At 41.3% G+C, this 26,315-nt stretch overlaps 1 protein-coding gene across 5 annotated transcripts in view; it reads right to left on the reverse strand.

Moving 5' to 3' along the window:
• CSMD1 (CUB and Sushi multiple domains 1) overlaps positions 1 to 26,315 on the reverse strand; it is a 2,022,178-nt gene that overhangs the window by 113,704 nt on the left and 1,882,159 nt on the right. For all 5 annotated transcript variants that reach the window (XM_045451804.1, XM_045451793.1, XM_045451792.1 and 2 more), the window contains 2 exons: positions 25,898 to 26,044; positions 20,732 to 20,920 (listed from right to left, as the gene is read on the reverse strand). In XM_045451804.1, the coding sequence (XP_045307760.1) occupies positions 20,732 to 20,920; positions 25,898 to 26,044 (336 nt within the window). The remainder of the gene's footprint in view (positions 1 to 20,731; positions 20,921 to 25,897; positions 26,045 to 26,315) is intronic.

The raw sequence follows: 26,315 nt of genomic DNA on the forward strand, positions 1-26,315 counted from the left end.
TATAAGCTTTTTTGATTCCTTATCTGTGAAATAAGAATCATCCTATGTCCTCATCAGGGTGACCTCGGCAGGACATACAATCAAATGCACATAGCAAAACACTGGGAGCACATTGGACTGTAAGCAAATGGTAAGTTTCATTAGTTTAAATCTTTCTTCAGATTTAACATAAAGGAAAGCCTTCTTCAACTCTTTAGAGTTGACGAAAAATGAAATAGGCGTGGAAGAATGTTTCCTGCCATCATGGGTATGGAGGAAACATGTGATGATTAATCTCTCACACCCCGTGTGCCCCCACCAACAGAGACTAGGCGGTACTCGGCTGAAAGTGGCCATGTTAAGAGCTACCAGTGTCTCCTCAAGAGCCAAAGCAGGGTTAAGGCTCAGGAGAACTAGTCGAGATCCAGATACGCTAAAAGCACTGGGCCAGGACATGCTTGATCACGGGCACAGAGAGATGGTAGAGATAGACCATATTACGGAGAAATCTCTAACTTCAAACAACATCATCTCCTTTATTAGTATAATATCTGGCATCATCCACTCCTGAGGACCCGAACAGAACAAAATGGCAGTGGAAGGGTGGATTTGCTCGTTTTGTCTGAGCCAGAACATCCCCCTTTTGCCCTTGGAGAGGGGCTCTCCTGCTCCTTGGGCCTTTGGATTCTGTCTGGGAGTTAAACACCACTGACCCCACTCCGGTCGGCACTGGATCCCTGGTTCTTGGGCCTTTGGACTTGGAATGAATTACACAAGTTTTCTTGCTTCTCCAGCTTCCAAACAGCAGATCCTGGGGTTCTTTGCCTCCATAATCGTGTGAGCCAATTCCTCTGATGAATCCCCTGTTATCAACATACGTCCTGTTGGCTCTGCTCCCCTAGAGAACCCTAATACAAGCCCTAATGGAAGCGAGCATTGGACACGTTGTGCAAGTTGCCCAGATGAGTAGAACTAGCAAACGGCTGTGTCAGAGCTGGGATCTCAGAGTAGCTGATGCCAGGGTATGCCTCTCAGTTGCTGTCCTATTGCCTCCAAGGTGCCACCTGCTATATTTCGCCACATTCATATTTTCTATTTCCAATGTCCAACCACCAGCAATGAAGAAACACACGCATCAATAGGTTAGAAATACACTTTCAAAATATAATTCTGAACATATAAAGATCATGTTAAATGTGAGCATTGATGGTAATATTTCTGGATCTATTTATTATTATTATTATTATTATTATTATTATACTCTCCTTATCTTCCCTGATTTCCCAAGTACTTCTCAGAATAACTAGATACTAAGCAATACCCACCTGACGCTTAGCCAGCACCCAATATATCATTGATATCACGCTGAAGGCTGAGATAGAAAATAATGGTAAGAAAAACAAACAAAGAAAAGAATGGTAAGAGAGGAGGTAAAATACCTGAATGACCACTAGGCCATGGGATCTAATATGTCATACTGTCCTCATTCATTCACTGTGGGCAGGGGTGATGTCCGATGCTCAAAAGAGAGCATACGCTAGGATCAAAAATGTCCTTCCATTTGTTTTGAGGGACAAAGAAAAGTGTTTCTGAAAATGAGGGCAGACAGAGGGAAGTAATGACTTGTATTTGCAGACCTTAAAAGCAAACAGATGGACAATGAAATAAAAAAAAAAAAAAGGCAACTCTGAACTGGAAAATGCAAGATAACAGAACTCAGCTGAGAAGTATTGTCAGCTATTCTAAACCTCTTGAAAATATGTAGTACCTCATGGCGCAAGGAAGAAAGAAAGAAAAAAAAACCCACTAATTTGAAACAAACAAAAAAGCTGTGGAAGGAAGGCGACCCAGCAGGTCACATACAAATGGCTAATTACAGGGAAAAGTTCTGACTTGGCAAGGAAGGGGGGTGTAGGGGCAAACCCGTGACTTCAGCAAGGTTGTGGGAAAGTAACTGACTTGTGCCCATCTGTTTCTAGAAAGTTGTAGGAAGGCACAAGTGCAAATGTTAAAAACGAAACAAAACAAAACAAAACAAAAATGGGGGTCATTTCTTAGGAATATAAAACAAAGTTTCATTCAATACAAAACAAGTATCTGGAGAGAGAAAGCTGGAGGAAAGTAAGGCACCATTCAGGGGTGTCATGGACCAAATCGGAGCCACTCGCTCACTGCCACTGTGCCACAGAGTTCAGTCTCTCATGTTTGCAAGTGACCTTAATGGGCATTCCATCTGGCATCAGAGGAACGCACTCAAGGACTGAATGCACTTCACTGAGGGCTGGTTTTCATGGGAATCGGCATTTTGGGGGCCATGTTTATTGAATGTGGTAAGTGGGAGGATGTCATGAGATCGTGCTCTAACACTAATCAGTGCAGATGTACATGCTGTTCTGATCACAGAAAATTCACTTTACCTATGTCAGCCTGAGATTCACCACCTGCCACATAGGACTAGTAAAACGTCCTCCTGGCCATTGGGTGAGGTTAGCTAGGGAACATTTAGTGGGGCTGCACGTGAACCAATCAACACTGGTCAGTCACCCTCTTTTTTTTTACAAGTGAAGAAATGGAGTAGCAGAGAGAGACCAGGTTGCCTAGTGAAAGACACAGATGATTAAAGGTGTCTCTAGCAAAACAAATGCTGTGGGTATAAATTTTTGCCTACGTTTTATTTAAAAACCACTGACCTATAAAATAACACCAGCATTCTCCACAGAGCTAGAACAAACAATCCCAAAATTTGTATGGACCTAGAAAAGACCCTGAATAGCCAAAGCAATCTTGAGAAAGAAAACCAAAGCAGGAGGCATCACAGTCCCAGACTTCAAGCTATATTACAAAGCTGTCATACCATCAAGACAGTATGGTACTGGCACAAAAACAGACATATAGACCAATGGAACAGAACAGAGAACACAGAAATGGACCCACGAATGTATGGCCAACTATTCTTTGACAAAGCAGAAAAGAATATCCAATGGAATAAAGACAGTCTCTTCAGCAAGCGACATGCAGAAGAATGAACCTGGACCACTTTCTTACACCATCCACAAAAATAAATCAAAATGGATGAAAGACCTCAATGGAAGACAGGAAGCCATCAAAATCCTCGACGAGGCAAAAACCTCTTTGATCTTGGCCACAGCAACTTCTTACTCAACACATCTCCAGAGGCAAGGGAAACAAAAGCAAAAATGAACTACTGGGACCTCATCAAAATAAAAACTTCTGCACAGCGAAGGAAACAATCAGCAAAACTAAAAGGCAACTGACAGAATGGGAAAAGATATTTGCAAACGACATATCAGATAAAGGGTTAGTATCCAAAATCTATAAAGAACTTATCAAACTCAACACCCAAAGAACAAATAATCCAGTGAAGAAGTGGGCAAAAGACATAAATAGACACTTCTCCAAAGAAGACATCCAGATGGCCAATTGACACATGAAAATATGCTCAACATCACTCATCATCAGGGAAATACAAATCAAAACCACAAGGAGATACCACCTTACACCTGTCAGAATGGCTAACATTAACAACTCAAGCAACAACAGATGTTGGCGAGGATGCAGAGAAAGAGGATCTTTTGCACCGTGGGTGGGAATGCAAGCTGGTGCAGCCACTCTGGAAAACAGTATGGAGGTACCTCAAAAAACTAAAAATAGAACTACCCTATGACCCAGCAATTACACTGCCAGGCATTTATCCACGGGATACAGGTGTGCTGTTTCGAAGGAACACGTGCACCCCCATGTTTATAGCAGCGCCATCAACAATAGCCAAAGTATGGAAAGAGCCCAGATGTCCACTGATGGATGAATGGATAAAGAAGATGTGGTAGATATATACAATGGAGTATTACCCGGCAATCAAAAAGAATGAAATCTTGTCATTTGCAACTACATGGATGGAACTAGAGGGTATTATGCTAAGCAAAATTAGTCAGAGAAAGACAAATATCATGACCTCACTCATGTAAGGAATTTAAGATACAAAAGAGATGAACATAAGGGAAGGGAAGCAAAAATAATATAAAAACAGGGAGGGGGGCAAAACATAATAGACTCTTAAATATGGAGAACAAAGAGTTACTGGAGGGGTTATGGGAGGAAGGAGGGTCTAAATGGGGAAGGGGCACTAAGGAATCTACTCCTGAAATCACTGTTGCACTATATGCTAACTAACTTGGGTGTAAACTTAAAAAATAAAATAAAATAAAATAAAATAAAATAAAATAAAATAAAATAAAATAAAATAAAATAAAATAAAATAAAATAAAATAAAATAAAAATAAAAACTGCTGACCTAAAATTTGGCTATGTTTTATTTTTTAAAAATCAAAAACACAGAAAATGAAGAAGAAATATACACAGGATATAAGTAGGGAAGGCTGTTAGGAGCGTCAGTGCTCAGAGCAAATGTCACCCTTGATTTCCCACAGCTGGAAATTCAAAACCATCCCATGTTTCCACAGGAAAAGCCCGACTGGTTCTTTCTGAAGACCTAAGTACAGGGGCACCTCGGTGGCTCCATCGGTTTAGCGTCTGACTCTTGATTTCGGCTCAGGTCACGATCTCACCAGTCGTGAGTTCAAGCCCCACGTCGGGTTCTGTGGTAACAGTGTGGAACTTCTTAGAATTCTCTCCCCCCTCCATCTCTCTCTGCACCTCCCCTGCTCACATTCTATCTCTTAAAAAAATAAACTTAAAAAAAAAAAAAAAAGAAAACGTAAGTACAATTTCTTAGAAATACCCAACATGAATTTAAGGAACTGCTAACTCAAACTCTCAATACAGTGGGAACTAATGACAAATTAGGGACTTCATCTCAGAATCAAGGACCAGAAAACTTTTCTTCTTGCCTTCTTTTCTTTCTTTTATGCCCAGGATATATGCATGTAGAAGGGCAAAAGTGAGAGAACAAAACCTGAAACACACAACTCTATCGTATCCATGCTACAAAACATTACTATAAGTGTCTTCTCATGCTTTTTTTCTCCACTGACTTATGCTAACCTTTCATTTAATGGGAAAGTAAATAACTCAATGTGGTGAAGGCCAGAAGAATCTCCCTAGCACATCTAAAGAGGTAACAGATCTAGAATTCCCAGTCCATAAACCAAGCATACAATGTGTGTAACATTTCATGGAAAAAAAAAAAAAACAAAAAGAAAATATAGATACATAGATACATGGATATAAGTGATAAAGAGACAAAGATGATAGATAGATTGACATACAGAGAGCCAGCCTACAAAACATCCCATAAGGGTTTTCTCAAAATATGAAAGGAAAAATAGGTAGGAGTTAACTAAAACTCATCAACAATCACGAATATCAATAAAGCTGAGAAGCCAGATTCCTTGGTAATAGTAGGAAAGCAGTAGACATAATAAAATTTGAGTCTGAAGGTCCCTCCTAAAGGAAAATGCATGAAGATTATAGTTTCTATGGGTTTAGAGGGTATCGTCGCTACCTAGCCAAATTGTTTCTCCTAACACTATATGAACTGTGGGAACATTGGCAAATTACTAATCAGCAATTTAAATTAAAATTTAATAACACTGTGCAGACTTTCTAACCATATTCTTGAAGGCTGATTACTGAAACTGCCCATAGGTGATGCCAAGATGCATTGGATTGTAGAAAACTGCCTCTTTTTTCCAAGGGCTTCTGGTTATAGCTCTCCCGTACGATTCTTGGTGCTTTACCTTTTCATTAACGACACAACTATGACGGGTAATGAAACGAAGCATCCTAATATTTAGCACCTAGCCATTAATTAAAAATTGGAATTTGAATATATTCAAATGAACAACTCCATGACACTCTAGACTTGCGGTTCATTTGAACCTTGCTCACAGGGAGAATGAGGTGACACATAAAAAGATATAATCAATCAGTGACAAATACAAAATTTAAATTCAGTTATTGCTGACTTTTCCATAGGGAATTGAACAGACTAAGCAGCCAGTGCAAAGTCATTCTGAAAGAAGGTGGGGTATAAACGAATCAACTAAATGTACAAAGTGAATTCTGGGGGCACTCTAATCCTTGACTAATCATGGCTCTCTCCTGTTCTTTTGTCTTAATTTCTGTAGAGGTTGAAATAAAAATATCCAAATAAAAATAGCTTTAGTAAAACAATAATCATTGGTTTTTCAAAAATAGGACACAGTGATATCGGTCAAACAGTTCTGTAGACTTCATATGGATGATCATAATTCCAGCAAAGTCCTTTGACATGGGTTTCACGGATAAAGAGGAAGATATTACCACTCTGATAACTGCATGGTAATGGAGCCTCCAGAGAGAACAGAAAAGTGAACTGCACAATCGGAAACTCATATTTAAGTTTATTTCCTCCAAATTCCTCTGGCATCACAAATGCATGGGATGAAGAGTCAGTCACCAACACAGTTGAGGTGAAATCATTAACCTCAATTTCTGCTGTCAGCCTCAGTAGGAGATTCTATTTGGGATGAGTTGAGGGTGTCATTAGTTACTAACAAAGAGGTATAGACCAACAAAAATCCACAAAGGTTTTCAGAGGTTGACTAATTTACCCCATCCCCTTCAATCTCTTGTCTCTGGCTCACCATGGGCCCAATAGTAAGTCTGGTGCCTGACACAGAAAGAGCTCAGTAAAATTCACCCAAGGAATGAACGGACTCTGTCCTCTAGGAGATGTTCTCAAGCCTTGAATAGTTAGTCAGCAAACAAGGCACATAGCAACAGTATTTCCCTTTCTTGAACACATGTAAGAAGGAAGCTATGATTGTCTTCCTCTCATCTGCAAGTCTGTCCACAAGTCTGTCCAAATTATTGCCCAATTCCTTCAGTCCCTGGGCTCCCTAAATCCCATCTTTTGACCTCAGTGACTCCCTGTTCCAAGCCTAATCACATATGATAGGCCACCAGAGCTTTCTCTTGGGCTCTTTGATCTTTCAGGTTAAAAGTGATGATGTAGGTCATTAGAGCGATCCTTATGTTCCAAGTGACAAATCGAGGCCCAGAGACACTGAATGAGTTTTTTTTTTTTATAAGTTCACACAAATATTTAAGACTAAATTGAGAATCACAATTTAAACCTCAATATAACACTTTAAAATTAGTTCAAACATCCTCTTTCATATGCATAAATACATATACTATAGTTATATATGTTATGTATACGTATACAATATACTATAGCAATATAATATTATAGATTGCATTATATGATATTGCTATAATGAGGAGAATTAGTTCACCTCACTTTAATAATATTAATGTAATAATGTCAGTCAACATTCTTCAACTAGTATTACATTATAATATATTAGATTATGTTAATTCAATAAATATACACCAGATATGCAATAAACATGCTATTTAATTATAGTATCTTATATTGAAAGTTAATATTTAATCAGATGTTTATATATCTTTTTATATAGTTTTTCTCCTTTGTTCTATAGATTAGGCACTGTAATTACTTCAATCATCTCACTGAATCCTCAGACTAAGGACTTGTATCAATATTATGATCTTCAGGTTAAGTGGGGAAATTGATGTCCAAAAACAGTAATGATTTACCCAAGGGTCAGACCTTATCCAAAGTCAAGGCAGCCCCTAGTGCTAAATGTCTCAATATCAAGTTTATGTTCCTTCAACTGCATCACAATGGCCTTTTTCACTATAATGAACAATATAAAATATTTTGTGATTCTCTTTTCCCCAATAGTTCTATCCAGGAGGAAAATCTCATGGCCTATGTCACTAATGTCTCCAGCTTTTCATAATTTGAAAACTACTTCCCCACTTTTTTTTATTCCATTGGCTTCGAAAAATCTCTCACTTTGCTGCCTAACATCATGCTTACTGGCTTTTTACAGAAAAACAGAGACCTTTATTGTCCCTTCAAGATGTTCAGGATTCATAATAGAACATCCCCCGTTTGACATCGTGGAAGCTAAATAATGACCCAACATGGTGCGATTCCCATTGATGATCAACAGTGCTGATCTATACAGATAAATATATGTGTGTGTATGTAATCTCCTGTTTGAAGATCAGTAAAATCTATTTCTAGCAAATTTCTTGGAAAAGAAAAAAAAAGATCAAGCCATGTGCACACCAATATGCAACAATGCTCAATCGGAGGCTGTATTATTTCCCAAGAATTCAAAGTTAGAAATAAAACAAAGAAAAAGCAATGCCCACTCCCTGTCTGAGCAGCCACAGCCTCCTGGAAAGTGAATGCCCACGTGCACCACCATTGGTCAATGACGTCGTGGGCACAGATGCAGATGACATGTAACAACCTCAACGTGGACACTCCGTCTGAACCCCACTGCACGGGGTTCGTCGCAAATGTGCTATTTCTTATATTTCCGACCGGCCATCATGTGTTTCCTTCTATGGAGGCAGCATCTAACTCAATCTAAAGCACCATATGCACGAGACCCTGGGTCCCAGTCTCCCCGTAATTCGATCACCATTTTCATCCTTCATGGGACATTTGGAAGTAACTATTCCAGCGAACGAAATGCCCATATGTAAGCTGGTCCACTACAAATTGGCATGGTAAATTATCCTCAAGATGACGCCTTCTACAGCCAATGCTCTTATAAATTATTTTTTAAAGAGAATCACCAATGATACCTAGTAACAGAGTCAAGAATACAAATGAATTTCAGAGTCAAACTCCTGGTGCATCGAAGACCAATCCTCCTCCAGTCTAGGTCTGCACAACCATGATCAATTTTTCTGAAGTCTGTCCCTGCAAATCCAAGCTGTTAGAATTAGAGGTGAGAGGGTTTCTTTCTAAGTTTTTCCATGGAAGGGTCCAATTTTACTAATGTTCTCCATTAATTTGACCCAACTAGAAATATGGAACCATAGAATATATCAAACTAATCCACAAAACAAACACCCTGCACTAAAATCAACAATGGAGATTTGACAGTTAATTATAACTGCCTAAAAAGGGACAGCTAGGAATGAGCTTTTAAACATTAAAAAATCAATCAGAGGATAAATTCCTATGCCAAGAGTGTATTATTTTAAAGAAAAGTGCATTAACACGGACTAGAAAATGGTCACCAAACTTTCTTTGCCGTGGCCAAAAACGTTTGAAGAACACAGCTCCTGGGGTGGGCACTTATGTACGTGTGCCCAGAATCCCTCGGGCCAAATTGGAAATCTCTTGGAATAATGTCAGATGTGTCATCTGTGGGTCTCTTTCTACCAGCGTCCTAGTTTTGACTGCGATGGGAAAGGCAGATGTGGTGGAGACACGATGCCAAGAATCTGACCTTTTCTCTCCACTTTCAGTGAAGCCCTGAGGTTCTTCAGTTTCAATCCACATCATTACTGGGTGGCACAGCTTGCTGAAGAGCTGTTACTTTCCATTTATTTCTTACAGTAGAAGAAAAGGGACAGAGGGAGGAAGTGACCTGGAGGGCTGGAGGAGCCAACGTCTGGGGAGCTGTGGAATCAGGAAGGAAGAGGGAATATTTTATAGCCTGGAAAGGTGGCCGGGCCTGTTGGCTTTCTCCAGCCGCCCTAACTGAGTGCCGCACAACTTGGGGGCTGGGACGACAGAAATGCACAATCTCCTGGCTCTGAAGGGCAGAGAGCGGAGATCAAGGTGTTGGGAGGCTTAGTTCCTTCTGACGGGCACGAGAAAGACTCTCTTCCAGGCCCTTCCCCTTGGCTTGTACATGGCCATCTTCAACCTTGTCTTCTTCACATGGTGTTCCCTCTGTCCCAATTTTCTATTCTTAAAGGACAACAGTCATATTGGATTAAAAGCCTACCACAATGACCTCATTTTAACTTGTTGACCTCTGTGAAAACCCTCGATCCATCATATAGTAGTGGGCATATAGTCCCATCATAAGCTAGTGGGCATTAGGACTCCAATGCACCTTTTGTGAGGGGTACAGTTCAGCCCGTGACGCCATGTAACAGTACGATCCCCCAGCATTGCCACTGCCTAGTTCCACACACTCAATCACAGAGCACTATGGGCCACGTACACCATGCATGGGGTGCTGATTTGTAGAAGCTACTCCTACAAACTTGTGACTGCTATGTTGGAAAGTTGAAGACAACATCACCAGTAGCCTAACTGCAAACTGTGTTTCCTTCCAACATCAGCCTTTATGACAGACATCTCATTAAGCAAGGCAGTTGAGGGGATGGTGGAACCACACTTATTTGTTTGTAAATTTCTATCAGTGACAGTTACGGTCCAGGAATGGTGCAAAATGCTGGGCATTCCAACATAAGACAATATCTCTGTCTTCAAGAATAGAGATTTTTAACATACGTTCCTTAGACGCCTGCACCAAGTTCACCTAGGATGGTTGTAAAACTGCATGTTCCAGGGGCACCTGGGTGGCGCAGTCAGTTAAGCGTCCGACTTCAGCCAGGTCACGATCTCGCGGTCCGTGAGTTCGAGCCCCACGTCGGGCTCTGGGCTGATGGCTCAGAGCCTGGAGCCTGTTTCCCATTCTGTGTCTCCCTCTCTCTCTGCCCCTCCCCCGTTCATGCTCTGTCTCTCTCTGTCCCAAAAATAAAAAACGTTGAAAGAAACTGCATGTTCCAGACTCGGTGGGACGGGCTCTGTCAGAGTCAGGGGACCAGAGAATAGAGAGGCCGGAAGTTAGGGGCTCCTTCTCTAAGAAGAATTCCAGATCACTCTTGTGACCTTTCGAAGTTGAGAACCACTGATCCAGGAAGAAACTGACAGATATACAAGGACAAAACAAAGTAGCAAGTGCTGAGACACATGTGCAAAGGGAGCTACGGGACCCCGGGGTAGGGGCACCTGAGTCCCCCTGGAGCCAGAGAATGGCTTGCCTCCGGGAGCTCACGAGTGGCAGTGAAAAGGTTACTTACAATTCCCCACCATTTTCAAACTGCCAATTTTGCAGGTATAGCTTGTCACTGTGGCTCTTTCACGCAAGACCATAACCTACTTTTCAATGTCAGTTGGTATCGTAAGTGGCACATGGGTCATTTTCCTATCTTTACTCCTCTTTGCCTTGAACTGATTTGGGAGCCATCGCTTTTCAGAGTGCCGCATGCCCGAGTAGAAAGTTCCGTATGGACTCTTCCCTCTCAGCTGCCAGTGCACGCACTCCCTTCTATGATGCTCCAGGGGTGCAGGGAACACACACGGTCCTATCTGGCTGTTTGGGGAAATATTCTGAGTATCTCATGTCAGAATCATTTCCCAATGTTAAGCACAAAAACTACATCACTGGAATTTCCTCGAAGGCAAGATACACGGCTGACCTCTATGAGGCACTCTTATCAACAGGACTCTGGATTCCCTTTGGAAAAATTACTGCTTTGTGGTTTTGTATTTCCTGGCCCAGGAAGGTCAAGAGCCTCATACAACAACTGCCATGATACAAAATTACCCTAAATGTACGTTTGCGCTCACTACTGGTTTTATGATGAACACGTCCCAGAGACAGACAGAAAACACGGAGCTCCGCGATTCACACTCGTGCCAGGCACGAACAGAGAAAACACATTCTTTCATTTGGTGAATAATCACGCCGGGTTTTTGGCCATGAGAGAGGAAAGTAAATGTCTTCCATAACATATCTGAGATACAGGTTACTAACTAGAGAAGAGAACTGCTATTGGCTGAATTATAACCTGCATTCCGGTCTGATCCTGGCGCGTCATCTAGGTCGGAGGTCAGCAGGCTATGACCCGAGGGTCAACACCAGCCTGCAGCATTTTGGTAGAACTCACCAATAAAAAATGGCTCAACCAAAGGGATTTTGAAGAATTTAAAAATGAAGAACATGTGGGGCACCTGGGTGGTACAGTTGGTCGAATGTCCGACTTGATTTCAGCTCAGGTCATGATCTCATCGGGGTTCGTGGGCTGGAGCCCCATGTCAGGTTCTGTGCTATCAGCACCGAGCCTGCTTGGGATTCTCTCTCTCCCTCTCTCTCTGCCTCTCCCTCCCTCACACTCTCTCTTTCTCAAAATAAATGAATAAACTTTAAAAAAATGAAGAGTATGTCACAGAAACGATAAATGACTCACAAAGACTAACATATTATTACCTGGCCCTGTATAGAAAAAGTTTGTTGGTGCCTCATGTTGCTCATCATGAAAAGTAAGAGAAATGTATTACCAGCTTAGTCACTTAAATATTGTTGACTTTATTATTTATTTACTTAAAAAAAAATGTAAGTGGGCTTCATGCCCAGCACAGAGCCCCACGTGGGGCTTGAACTCATGTCCCTGAGATCAAGACCTGAGCTGAGATCAAGAGTTGGATGCCTAACTGACTGAGCCACCCAGATGCCCTAATATTATTGACTTTAAATAGACATTTGTAAAGTTTCTGCCAGAAAAAAAGTCAACAAGTACTTACTGAAAACACTCGTGGATGGAAATATGTTTGTATCGTATAAGAGAGTTCCTTTTTTCTCGGGTACCTGGCTCTTAGTACCTGGCTCTGTGGTAAAGATTTCATGTCAAAGTTTTCACCTACTCCTTCAAATAAGGCAGCGGGGAGTGTTCATATTCCTGTTTACAGATGAGGAAGCAAAACCTCAGTGAAGCCAGATTGCCTCAGCTTCCCGTTGGTCAGTGAATGCTGGGGACAGGTGGGTCCACATCTGAATTTCAGAGACTGGTTGAAATGGCCAAGATCCAATCGCTCAAATCCTATAAAGAGATCTGGGGCAAATGCGTGGGGGTTGGCAGATTTGGGCTGTGTGAGCTATGTGGATTCATAACCTAGTAACTTCGACTATATCTGGCATGGTGACTATAACCTATATTCGTACATACACATATTTTCTTATATATTATAATAGGTAATTTGGAATTTAAAAAACACATTATATTAAATTTCTAGAAACACTGCCTTATTATCATGACACAGAGGAGCTTGACCATTTCATAGAAGCAAATAAATAGGCACATGAGTAAAAGTCAAGCCAAGAGTCACAATTACCTTATGAGCGTTTTATGCTCATAAGAACAATTATTAAGATTTATAAAATAACTCAAGCTCTATGGCAGGACACTGAACATATCTTCCTAATTTTTGATAATGTTGCTATTTTTATACTTTTTAATGTTTGTTTATTTTTGAGAAAGAGAGAGACAGAGCACAAGCGGGAGAAGGGCAGACAGGCAGACACAAGAATCCGAAGCAGGCTCCAGGCTCCGAGCTGTCAGCACAGAGCCTGACGCGGGGCTCGAACCCACGAACCGTGAGATCATGACCTGAGCCGAAGTCGGACACCTAACTGACTGAGCTACCTAGGTGCCCCAATAACGTTGCTATTTTTGAAAACTAAAGAAGGAACAGTTGCCTTCTGAAAGATGCCCTTTCAAAGGGCAGCAGTCATGTTTAGGGTACATGCAGGATAGAATGGAAATAGCATAGATTTCTGTGTCAAACACATGGGTTCCAACCCCATCTCAAAGGTTCAGTCTTTGTGTTGCTGGGAAGGGTCCCCTCTGAGCACTGGAATCCGTAAAGACTGAAGAGCTGGGAAGACAAAACGCAGCTCCTACGGGACTCACAGACCTACGCAAGCCGTTTCCCTCATCCGCCCGGCTTGTCCCCCACAGGTAACCTTTACCTGAGCAAATACAGCCTTCCTGGCAGTTCTACTCTGCGAGGCTTCTAGGTCTCTCTATCTTCCAGTTCTGACTTCACAAACGGAAGCCTAATCGTGTAATTTGGGAGAAAGATCATATTTCCTACTCTTTGTTGCGTGCAAAACGCGAGCAGAGCATTAAACGATAGTCAATGTCAACCCCAAGCTAAAGCTGCAGCTTACAAAAGACCCTGAGAACCCAAGCTTTAAAAACAGAAAGAGAAAGAGAGAGAGAGAGAGAGAGAGAGAGAGTCAAAAGACTAAGTGATAGAGAACAAACTGAGGGATGCTGGAGGGGAGGTGGGCGGGGGAGGGGCCAGATGGGGGATGGGCTGAGGAGGGCACTTGTTGGGCTGAGTTGTAGGTAAGTGATGGATCTCTGAATTCTCCTCCTGAAACCAGTACTACACTGGTAACTAACTTGAATTTAAACAAAAACTTGAAACGAACAAAAAGAATTACCATAAAATTTATATTATGTAAAAGAAGAAAACACAAAATGGCTGCTGGGAGCTGCTCTCTCTCTTGAACAGGGGAAACTCGAAAGCAGTTCCCTGTGATGCACCTGTTTACCTGGGCCTTTGAGATAATGCAGAAAATTGCAGTTCTAATTCAGGCTTCCCTTCAAGATGAATGAGATCAGTGTATTGATAATGGAAACAGCTGCTTGGCAGAGTTTCTTGCTTTAAGGCAGGAAATGAAGCCTGAAGGACAGAAGATATGCCTGACTTTATCAGGGAGGATATGAACCAATACAGATTTTCTGAGAAAAATAATTTAAAAGGTCAGGCAACAGGAGAAACACAACCTGAAGTTCTCTGAAACCAATAAATACATCTTGCCTCCCGCATTTTTTTTCACTCACAGGTGATCCCCGCTATTTGTTTAATCCTGTCCAGAATTTTCTAAATGCTAATTACAAGCCATTATGTTATCTTGGAAGAGGCCTCGCTCTGGGAGAGGACAGTCCAGAGCTGTGACCTTGGCTCAATCTCTTGTGAGTCACAGGATCCTGGCTAAGCCTGGAGAAGGTCCCTCACACCCTCTTCCAGACCTAACAATAAGATAGCACCGACCCAAGTGTTGAAGACTGATTCTAAGTTACTTCTTTAACCCTCGCAACAATCCTGAGAGCTAGATATTAAAATTCCCGCTTTACCTTGCAGGCAACAGGTTTAGAGTGATAAGGACTCTCACAACATCAGGGACGTTTTTTTCCTCTGAAAATTCTGTGTGTCTAAGATGCCACTGGCAAAAAGTCAGCGAAAACAGGAGAAAACAAAACAGATTCTGGCATTAGGTCATCTTTAAAGGGGGAAAAAAATCACTCTCGAATGCATGTCTTACAAGGTCATAGATTTATGGACTTGGGACATTCAAAACATTTACCAAATGCTATAGGTGACAAAAGCGTTTGGCTGGGTGCCCTGGGGACCACAGCACAGATATAGTTTACAGGGTCAGCAGCTGGGGACCTGGAAGGGAATGACCTCAACACTCCAGGCTTTGATGTTGCTTATTTATCAAAATGCAAGTGTTAAATATTTTAGCAAACGTGTCAAAGTATTATTGTAGACAATTAAAAAAATTAAAGAGACCAATACCATCATGAAGTTAGGAAAGGTATAAACTGTGTTTCTTCTTCTGTAAGATTAAAAGGAGTGCTGTTCAAATCACTGAGAAAACTTTTTTTTTAAATCTTTATTTAGTTTTTGAGAGGCAGACAGAGCACGAGCAGGGGAGGGGCAGAGAGAGAGGGAGACCCAGAATCTGAAGCAGGCTCCAGGCTCCGAGCGGTCAGCACAGAGCCCGACGCGGGGCTCGAACTCCTGAACTGCAAGGTCATGACCTGAACCGAGGTCTGATGCTCAACTGCCTGAGCCGCCCGGGCGCCCCGAGTCCACCATTTTCAAATAAGAATAATGAAAATAACCCGATGATCTCTGAATCTGGTAGAAGTCTTAAAATATTTCAACGTTCGCACCACTAACTAAGTTCCCAGTTATCTCCAAGACCTCTGATAGGGTGGGCCACAGGATTTACAGCCGCTGGTGACGCAACGTGCCAGCCGGTTCCACGCCTCAGGTAGGGCTTGTTCTGTGGGGGAGGGAATTCAGTCTGAAACTTACGGCAGCACGTGCACTTTTTAGTCATCATTTTATTCATTTCCTTTGGTCCCTCCGGAGCCTAGGGTAGGGTCTTCTCTCGTGGAAAACAAACAATGACGTGCCCGATATCTTGAATGAATGCAACCGTGGCACCCTTGCTGATAAGGGTAGGACTCAGTCTTCCTGGAGCGCCAGCCTGGACTGGGGCACAGCGTTCCCCCAGCCATCCGGCAGGCAGCGCATCAGAACTGGCCCCGTGAGCCTCCTTCCCTCCCGGGGCCCATATGCACCGAGTCATATCGCAAGACTCCCAGCAAAGGAAACCAAAATACAGGTCGTCGCAGAGGCCTCTTCCCAACCCTTGACGTGCTCTGCCAAGAAGACAGTTCCCTGTTTCCTCACAGACCTATTTCCACCGTGTTTCCAAGGACTCGACCACTGCCCCGCACACAGGGCAGACTTCTAGGCCCCCTGAATCCCAGACAAGACTCTGTCCCACCTGCCGCCAGGCGACTACAAGACCCGTCTTTCTAAAATGCAGGTATGATTGTACCTTGTGATCAGAGCCCACAGCTCTCCAATACATTGGCATCGACCGCAGGAGAGGCCGTGAAGGCCACAGAAACCTGCAGGCAGGGCCTTCCGCGCGGGGCCCTGCCTGCTGCTCCGTGTTTTCGTCACTCCCTGCAAATTCCAACCCGCGTGTCCAGTGACGGGAAAAACATCCCTGGTCTTCGCTCCGACTTCTACGCAGTGCATATCTGCTCTCGCTGAATGCCACACTGAACTGTACTCACTGACTCCCAATCTGCCTCCCGCTGGACCATCAGAGATCAAAGGGTCGGGAATGTGCCTCGGTACGTGCGGTGCGTAATCCAGAGACTCGTTTGGGTTGAACCGGAAGTGGGTGCAGAGTCCTTAATGCTTGTCTTAGGTTTTACTCCTGCCATCTATGACCCTGAGCTACAGACACAGTCGTGGTGAGCGTCACTCTGCGTCTGTCTGAAAACAGACATGTCACGAGTTGTATACTCGTTGTGTAAACATAGACGGTACGACTACGTATCTACTTCAATTTGTAAGAGCGTGTTTGAAAGTTCTGTAGTTTCTGGAGGTAAAAACGTGTACCTTTATGCTAGTTGTGCAAGCTGTTTTCCTGTATAGAATTCAGAGCATTTTAAAGAAAAAGCTCACCCAGTCTTTAACTTCATGATCTACAGTGATGAACTGTCAACAATTCAGGATTCTTAGATGGCGATAATCCACCTCTATATTAACTCTCTTTGGACCAAAATATTAGTTTAAAAAAAAAAAAAACAACAAAACTTGAAATTATCCTCAATTATCATAAAACTGAAAGTGAAAATTTCTCTAAATAGAATATATTTCCCACTGTAAATTTAAATTATAAATAAATAAAAATACCAACAGCCAAGTAGAAAATAGGTTTCCCTTAGTATTTGTATTTTAACACTGAAGGAAAATCCCACTAAATGTAGGATAACCTTGTGTTTTACTTTTCAAGTATTTTCAAATTTAGCCTAAAACAATCTTTTTGATGTCACAATTGTTGGTAAGTTTTCTCTGATCCTACTTTTTAGAGGCATCCATCTAAAAAGATTTCTATATGCACCTGAAGCAGGATGGTGTTGAATTAACGATATATAACTTAGGTCATGATATATGTGGTGGTAATTGCCATAATTTATCAATCTCTTTTCATGGTTAGGCTGTGATTCTCCTGAAGGGAGGAAACATTCATTTTGTTTCCTTACAGCCGAGCACAAACAAATACTCAACATTTGTGGGTGGATAGGACACTCCTCTTAGCCTAACACAGAAAAGAGTAGATGATTTAATATGTGAGAGGAATAATCCACAAAGTCTCCACCTGACTAGACGAAAAACAAGCCAATGGCTTTCTATGAAGTCAAGTGAGTGTTTATATTATGTGAAAGTTTTACATTCTATAAGCAACAAAAGGAAAGGGAATAATTAATGCTGAGCACATCAAATTGGCCCCTCTTAAATACTGTTAACAATTACACACTTATGTCTCATATTAAATTCACCTAAATCAACTCTAATGGCCCTTGAATCATGAGTAAACGACCTTTAGGGTAGAAAGTGCCAATATATGTTACAAAGCTTACTCTATTCAAAATTTTATGATCCTTTCTCAATGGCCTTCATTTAACTGTAAAATCATTTCTACTATTTATTTTAAAGATTTAATTTTATTTTTAAATGATAAAAATGCTATGTAATTGTACTGCATCATTTAAATGTCTTTCAAAAAGCTTTCTTTTTTTTAAAAAAGTTTATTTATTTTGAAAGAGAGGGTGCATGAGTGTGAGCGGGGTAAGGGCAGGCAGAGAGAGAGACAGAGAGAGAGAGAGAGAGAGAGAAAGAGAGAGAGAGAGAGAATCCCAAGTAGGCTCCATACTCAACGCAGGGCTTGAACCCATGAACCGAGAGGTCATGACCTGAGCCAAAACCAAGAGTCGGATGCTTAACCAACCAAGCCACCCAGGTGCCCCTCAAAAAGCATACTTTCTACCATGGTTTTTATTTTTAAATATTACAGCCTCACATATGATGACAATATATTGTATGTTATTATAATTAAGGTGCTATTTTGCACAAATTTTAGATACCTATGACTAAAAGATAAAAGATGCTTCCAGAGTAAATGAAATCAAATACCAAAAATATAGATTACCTCTAGAACCGGTGCCTGCAAGACTTTTTACAATAGAAGTCCTTTCAGCAGAAAACAATTTGATTCCAATGCTGAAGTTTGGGCAGAAGGTCTGGATTCTGGGTCAACATTTTTATGATTATTGAGAAGTCACATTACCTTTTATGTGTTTCAGTTCCAAATACTTTAATTTTTTTTTTCAACGTTTATTTATTTTTGGGACAGAGAGAGACAGAGCATGAACGGGGTAGGGGCAGAGAGAGAGGGAGACACAGAATCGGAAACAGGCTCCAGGTTCTGAGCCATCAGCCCAGAGCCTGACGCGGGGCTCGAACTCCCGGACCGCGAGATCGTGACCTGGCTGAAGTCGGACGCTTCACCGACTGCGCCACCCAGGCGCCCCCCAAATACTTTAACACAAGTAAAGTGCAGGCGATTATTCTTAAGTGCCCTCCAGGTTTTAGAAGTCATAGTTTAGGAAGAAAGACCACAATCATACTGACTGCCTGGTTAACAGAAGACTTAATAAAAAGTGTAGAAAATTGGATTTGTGGGAGGAAGATGATACTTCATGGAGACATGTTATGATTTGAGAATGCAATCACTTGTGGCCTTGACCTCCCAGAAGAAATCTCAAGGAAGACGATCTGATTTCCCGCCGCCAAGTGTGTTGTGGGATTCCAACAGCCCACACTGCAGCATCATAGCGTCTGGGTTCTGCACAACGCAAGTAACACACAGCACGATCACCTTCACTCAGGTCCCTCAGCCCAAACAGCACGTATTCCCCAAGGATCTGGTCTCTGGTGCCCTGTTTCTGCGTCATTTAATTCAGCCTCGAACAGTTCCGCCGAGGGAGGAAATGGAAGCCGGAGAGAGAGGTCACGGCGTATCAGCAAAACAGCCTGCAGACACTGTCCTCTTCCTGTCGGCCATTCGTGGCTGGAGCAGCCACGTGTCCAGCCGCACAGGGGTTTCCAGAAGTCCTCACAGAGCAGGAAGATGGACCCGCCCAGGCCTGGGGTGTCGCCCCTCCCGTGTCCCTCTCACCACACCAAGGTCTCTCCCCGTGCCTTTGAGTGCTGTTTACTTTGACGGCAGCTTCCACCTGGGCTCTCCTTTGTGACTCAGACTCTAGAGGTCCTGATTCTGGAATTTCTGCCCATGCTGATCCACCCCTCCCTTCCTTGTCCGCTTTGGGGGTTCGGGCACGACTATCGCCACGTGCATTCTTTCCCTGTGCTAATGACACATAGCTCCCCGGGGCTACACTCTGGGCAATAGAATCTGTGTCACAGACAGAGTAACAAAGCATTTAAAGAAAATGAAAATCACTTCTTTTGAAAGAAAAAAAAAATACTCTTTAAAAAATAAAAAGAAAGAAAGAAGAAAGAAAAAGTACTCTTTTAAAGAACCAAATCATCATTCCTAATGAAAGAAGCTGTAAGAACTTTGTGTGTGTCTTATATTTACAAAGAATTTCAGTAGCTAGAACATCAATAATGCAAGCTAAGTGTCTGATTAACTCCTTGTGGTCAAGGACACATATATTTAGTGTGATAAATATCCATTATTGTCTCACAGAGCAATACCAGAAAGTCTAATATCTATGAAAAAAAAACAGAAAAAAGGAAACCAATATGAGGCTCCATTCATAAATCATAATTAGCTCTCAAAGACCAATATATTTCGTTATGAATATAAATCTCGATAAGACAAAACTATGAAAATTTCATGACTTCAAAGCCTTCAATTAAAATGAAAATGACTTGTTTGAAATTTGATTTTTATGCGTACGACAGATAAAATACCAAAAAAGGCATGAAATATTGAAATCAACTTTAATAAGCCCTAAATTCAAATGACCAAGAGAAAATGAAATATACGGCATATGGCTCAACGAATGGGTTTTTAATCTAAATTTTTTAAAAAGGGGGCTTTAGTAATTGAGTTTTTAATTAATACAACTGTCAAGAAAAACTCTTTTGAATCTAAATTGAATAACGTATTGTTTACTTCAAAATGCGGTGCAAGTAAGGACGAGGATAACTCTATGCAGCATCTAGTGAGTGTTCGACCGTCCTCTGAACTCGGGCTGGAAAAAGCTAAATCAAGCCTAGTGGAAATGTCAGAAATGTTTGCCTGGTCCGTGGAAAGTTTAATTTGTACTTCTATGAACCCATATTCCATTCTTCCTTACCTTTTAGCCATAGTCACCGCTTCAGTAATTGTCAAAATGTGGTGAAAATAAGATCACTAAATTTAATTCGAGTTGGGGGAAGAAAAAGCACATCTCTTACCCTGGCAGAGCGGGGCGAGAGAATCCCACTGATACATGCCAACTGGGTTCCGTCTACAGGTCGCGTTGCTGTGGCCGATCATGCGATACCCAGGCTTGCAAAAATAATGCACTTGACTTCCAACCGCCCCCGTGGTCCTGTTGAAAATGCCTCCATTCTTCGGAGTGTGGGTCAGGCTGCAGTAGGGTGCTAGGGACACACAAACACACACAGATGTAAACAGATACGTAGGCACTGCTGCAGTTCCCTCGGTGAGAGCGATATACACGAGGTATCTTTATTGTTTAAGTACTGGGAAATCAAGCACCAATAGGTCGACTTGGTCTAAAACACATCCCCAGATACCAAAGTCTGGCAAGGGTAAAGGGCAACAGGAAGTCTCATTCGTTGGCTGTGGGAATACAAAATGGCCACTTTAGAAGATGGTGGCAGTTCCTTACAAAACTAAAATTCTCTCGCTCAGAGAACTTAAAAATGTATGTGCACACATCCAAAAAACCTTACACATAAATGTTTACAGCAGCTTGATTCATAATTGCTGGAACTTGGAAGCAACCAAGGGGCCCTTCAGTAGGTGACAGATAAATAAACTGCGGTCCATCCGGACAATGGAATATTCTTCAGCAAAAAGAAATGAACCGTCAAGTCATGAAAAGACATGAAGGAACCTTAAATGAGTATCACTCCGTGAAAGAAGCCAGTTTGAAAAGGCTACATACTGTGTGATCCCAACTATATGATCATCTGGAAAAGGCAAAACTAGAGAGACGCTAAAAAGTCAGTGGTTGCCAAGGGCCAAAGGGCGGGATATATAAACAAGTGGAGAGTGGAAGATTTTTAGGGCAGTGAGACCACCATGTATGACCCTGTAATGATGGATACACTCCAGGATACATTGGTCCACACCCACAGAACGTACAACACCAAGGGTGACCCTAACGTAAACCACGGACTCTGGGTGATAATGACATGTGTGCGTAGGTTCACTAATTATAACAAATGCACCATGTGGTGGGGATGTTGATAACAGGGGAGGCCTGCGTTGTGCTTGTGGGGGTAGGGGGTACGTGGGAAGTCTCTGTATCACTTCCTCAGTTTTGCTATGTTACGAACCTGAAACTACTCTGAAAAAATAAAGTCTAAAAAAACAAACAAACAAAAACAAACAACAACAACAACAACAAAAACACAACAAATTCCCCAAAGCCCAGAGCCAAGGTTCAATCTCTTATTTTGAAGTTTAGATTGCTTGCAATTGCTACCCAGAGTGAAGGGAGATCTCGACTTTCTGGCTAAAATATTGTAAGGAAATACATGGAAAAATCAAACTGAATTTCCTCACTCATCCTTTTAAAGCTAACCCACTTAAATAAGCTTACTGACCACCAGAATTAGAAATGGTAAGGTCCAGTACTGGCCACCTTATGTGAAACAAAATAATTCTCAAAAAAAAAAAAAAAAAAAAAAAGGAAAAGTATCCTTAAAATGGAGAAAATAGAAGGTTGTAACATTTTGCAATTACAGCCATTAACGTTTTCCTTGTCACTGTGGCTAAGTGGGTCTTGTGCATTGCACGGTGATGTAGACATTAAGCTTCTTTCTAACATATTCTAACATATGGGATTCGAATACAATCTGAAGAAAATGCACTACTCCAGGTCAATAAAAATCTTACAAGAGCCTTAATCACCGCCTGTGATGGAACTTTTTTAAAATGGAGGACAAGCATTTGTTCAAATAAAACAGTCTTACCTACACAGAATATAACATTTCAAAGGCTGAAGACTGACATCTTATTTATTCATTTAGAGAAAGAATGTATTCTTATTCTTACAAGACCAGTTTCGTTGCAGCGTATAATCCTAATAAGTCCTTTCAGATAAATTAAAACAATAAAATAAAGTAGTGAAGTTCTGGAAATGTGTTTCCTTTTGAAAGAAGAGGTTTAAATGTCCTCCTTCCCTGTGGGGGTTCCATAAAGAACACACATACAGGTCTGAATGCTTAATGTTGAACCTTTCCCTGGAAATAAATTCAGAAGCAACTTTTTGAAGGTTTTATATCATAGCGTTGCCCAGAAGCAATGTCTATGTGTCCATCCATGGTCCTGTGAGAAGCATCCTCAGAGAATATTCTCAGCTGGATGATCGTCTGAAATACCATTTCATTTGTTTTAAATGGACTCTTTTTTATTAAGTTAAAATTCACTAACTATTGTGAGAAACTTGTGATTCACTGCCCTATTTGCCATGCCATTTGCCATGTCCTCCTTCTACACTAAATTTTGTAAGTTTTGAATCAACAGAGATGTTTATTTTAGAAAAGGAATAAGGCACCCTGGCCTTCAGCTGCAAAAACAAAACAAAACAAAAAGATAATTTATAGGAAGAAGGAGCACACTGTAAAACCCTGTTCCAACGGTAGAGATGAGATGACACCTGAAATGTCCCTGAAGGGACAGGGAGACCTCAGAATTCACTGCATATTACCTGTGATTTTTGTCATAGTTCATTCTGTTAAGGGATATAATGCACAAGATTGTCTAACTCCGTAGAGTCTGAAAACTGTCCATTTTCTCTTCTCTTTACTATGTTTTTTTCTATGGCCAGACTCTCAAAATATCTCCTTTCCTCACTCACCTAGAACAAGATATGGAGGGGCCCTGGGGCAGTGGGCGGGGGGCGTAGAGCACCGAAAAGGGAAAGATTTGGGCATGAGGCCCTGCCTGTTTGATTCCTGGATATAGAAAGACATAATGTTCAATCACCAAACTCTGTTGGAAAATTAGGGAGGCATCCACTATGGGTGAAGACGGCAAGTTAGATATCTGGGGCTTCTGGATACATGAGCGCCCAGTGTGCATCTTTATCCCAACACAGACGCTCACATGCTTCCTTTAGTACGGAAGGCCCATTATTAACTGTGCACGGAAGCAGCACACCTTACTGCACTGACCAGAGCCACCTTGCACAGCACTTGCTTTGTCCTTTTTACTTTCAGTTCCAAACTGTGTTGACCACTTGTATTGCTCCTGTGTCTGGATGACCAATACGTCACATGTGTGAGACAGACGGAGGCTCAAGATACGATGTGTGGTCCTATTACAGGCTGGCGCTCCCCGGCCCATGCTGCTATATTTCAGAGAAACGCTCATGTGATCACTGCTCTAGAACCCCTGGTGATGAACCCCTAGCAGAAGTAACTCAATCACCAAATCTGTGAAAATCATCTGTCAGATGACATACCCACTGACAAAACAAAAAATTTACAGCTTTCTCTGAAATTCTCTATTTGCCTACTCCCCCAACACAGTTTAACAGAGAACTTATGGCTCAACAATGAATTAAAATATCCTTTGAAAGACAGAATTCAAGGTACAGTCCTATCACCATGCTACTAAGCAACCTGCCAGAGATAGAAGGAGACAGGTGATGTTCACTATGATTTCCCCTGCACTGTCCATTTTTGCACATTGGAAATACATTCAGGCAATTCTAAAGGGCTCAGTGTTTAGTTTTCAAAACAAGGAACACGACGAGCACAAATCCTGTCAGCGCCCTAATACTCTCGTAACTCATTCCAGTGGAAGCAATTTCAACGGTGAGCTCTTTGTTAATAAGCATTTTGAGTAACTACTTGGAGAGAAAGGGGGAGAAATGGAGGTCTGGGCGCGTTTTATTAAACTTCATAAAGGAAGAGAAAGACTTTCAGGCCCACTGTCTGCACATCAAGAGCCTTTTCAAATCTTGATACTATTTTACGATTTCATATCTCCCAACAAAAGAGCTGAAATCTTACACACTACTAAGACTTTTGGGGGCACCTGGGTGGCTCAGTTGGTTAAGTGCCCAACTCTTGACTTCAGCTCAGGTCATAATCTCATGGCTTATGAGCTCAAGCCCCACGTTGGGCTCCGTGCTGACAGTGTGGAGCCTGCTTGGGATTCTCTGTCTCTGTCTCTCTCTCTTTCTGCCTCTCCCCGGCTTCCCTGCTCTCCTTCTCTCAAAATAAACAGACTTAAAAAAAACCAAACTACTATGACTTTTTGCTGTTCCCCCTTCAGGAGGTTTCTCAGCACTGACCATGTAAAATACCAACATAGGAATCAATAATCCTCTGGTGAATCATCACTCAATTGAATGCGTCTAACGGGCTTCTTCCTTAGGGAAATGTACCTCAGTTATCACCATGGGATATGGTGGAGTGAGACACTGAAAAAAGTGTACACTTTTTTCTTAGTAATTAAAATACATGAGGAATTTAAATTGTCTGTCTACTGCTTCGGTAGGACAGTATAAACATTAGGTATTAGGGTCATATTACAAATGTATGCAGGATTTAGTGTACATAAATATATTGACTGACTTAATATGAAAAACATAGGCAGAGGATAATTAAAATACATGGGTAAAGGACAAAATGATTTAAATGTTGACAAATAAATATATATATATATATATATATATGCAAACATGTATTAATTTTGTAAGTGTTCATATACATATACATATATGTGAATATAGTCTCCAAATATATAGAGATATACAGATATATAATCAATAAAAAGACATGCTATTAAGAGATTATTACCACTTATAAAACTAGTAGCAATATGAATATCTCTTCCTGTTTGTTTCCTTAGCATTTAACCCTACTTTTACATTAGTTTATATTATATTACTTTATCTTTTAGAGGAAATGCCTTTGCTTTCCCTAATTCAATTCAAGGTTTTATGATTTTAGCAATAATTTTTAAAATATTACTCAACAAGGGGTGCCTGTGTGGCTTATTCGGTTACATGCCCGGTTTGGGCTCAGGTCACGATCTCATGGTTCATGAGTTTGAGCCCCACATCAGGCTCTCTGCTGTCAGCACAGAGCCTGCTTCGGATCCTCTGTCTCCCCGACTCTCTTCCCCTCCCCCCTCTTAAAAATAAATAAAAATATAAAAACAATATTCATCAATAAATGGTTTGTTTTCCCGACTGTAGTTTAGAGATCTGTCTCTCTCAGAGCGGTTTCCCATCATATTGTTTCTAGGGGAGTTAATTGTTCATCTTTGGGGATTAGGTTTACTTTACAAATCTCTACATTACTTTTTTTTAACTAATGCAGATCACTTGTAGTAAAAACACCTTTCTGCTAAACTAAACCTCACTTACTAACCTGTATATCGAATCTTGAATCCTTTCTTACTGGTGGCATGATCGGTGGACCAGCGGAGATATAACTGATGACTCCTGCTTGTAAAATTGGATTGTTCAGTGTGGTTCCCACTTAAGACCACTAACAGAGGACTTTGACCAGAAGAACCTAAATGAAACAGAAAGACAAAAAGAGTTCAGGTACGAGCTAGCACCTACAAAATGCAGACTACCTTTAGCTTTTTGACTAAATTTATGGGTCCAAATGTACAATATACAGCTATTCATTTCCCAAACACAGAGTTCCAAATTAATAAAGCAGCAAATATATTCCCTGATTAAAAAACAAACAAAAAGCAAGAGCCAATCAAAATACTTGCACATTTTTAACACATAACACATAGATCATATGAACCTTGCTTTTAAAGCAGGAACGACTT

The sequence above is a fragment of the Leopardus geoffroyi genome, chromosome B1 (assembly GCF_018350155.1).
Source record: "Leopardus geoffroyi isolate Oge1 chromosome B1, O.geoffroyi_Oge1_pat1.0, whole genome shotgun sequence".
NCBI lineage: Eukaryota > Metazoa > Chordata > Mammalia > Carnivora > Felidae > Leopardus > Leopardus geoffroyi.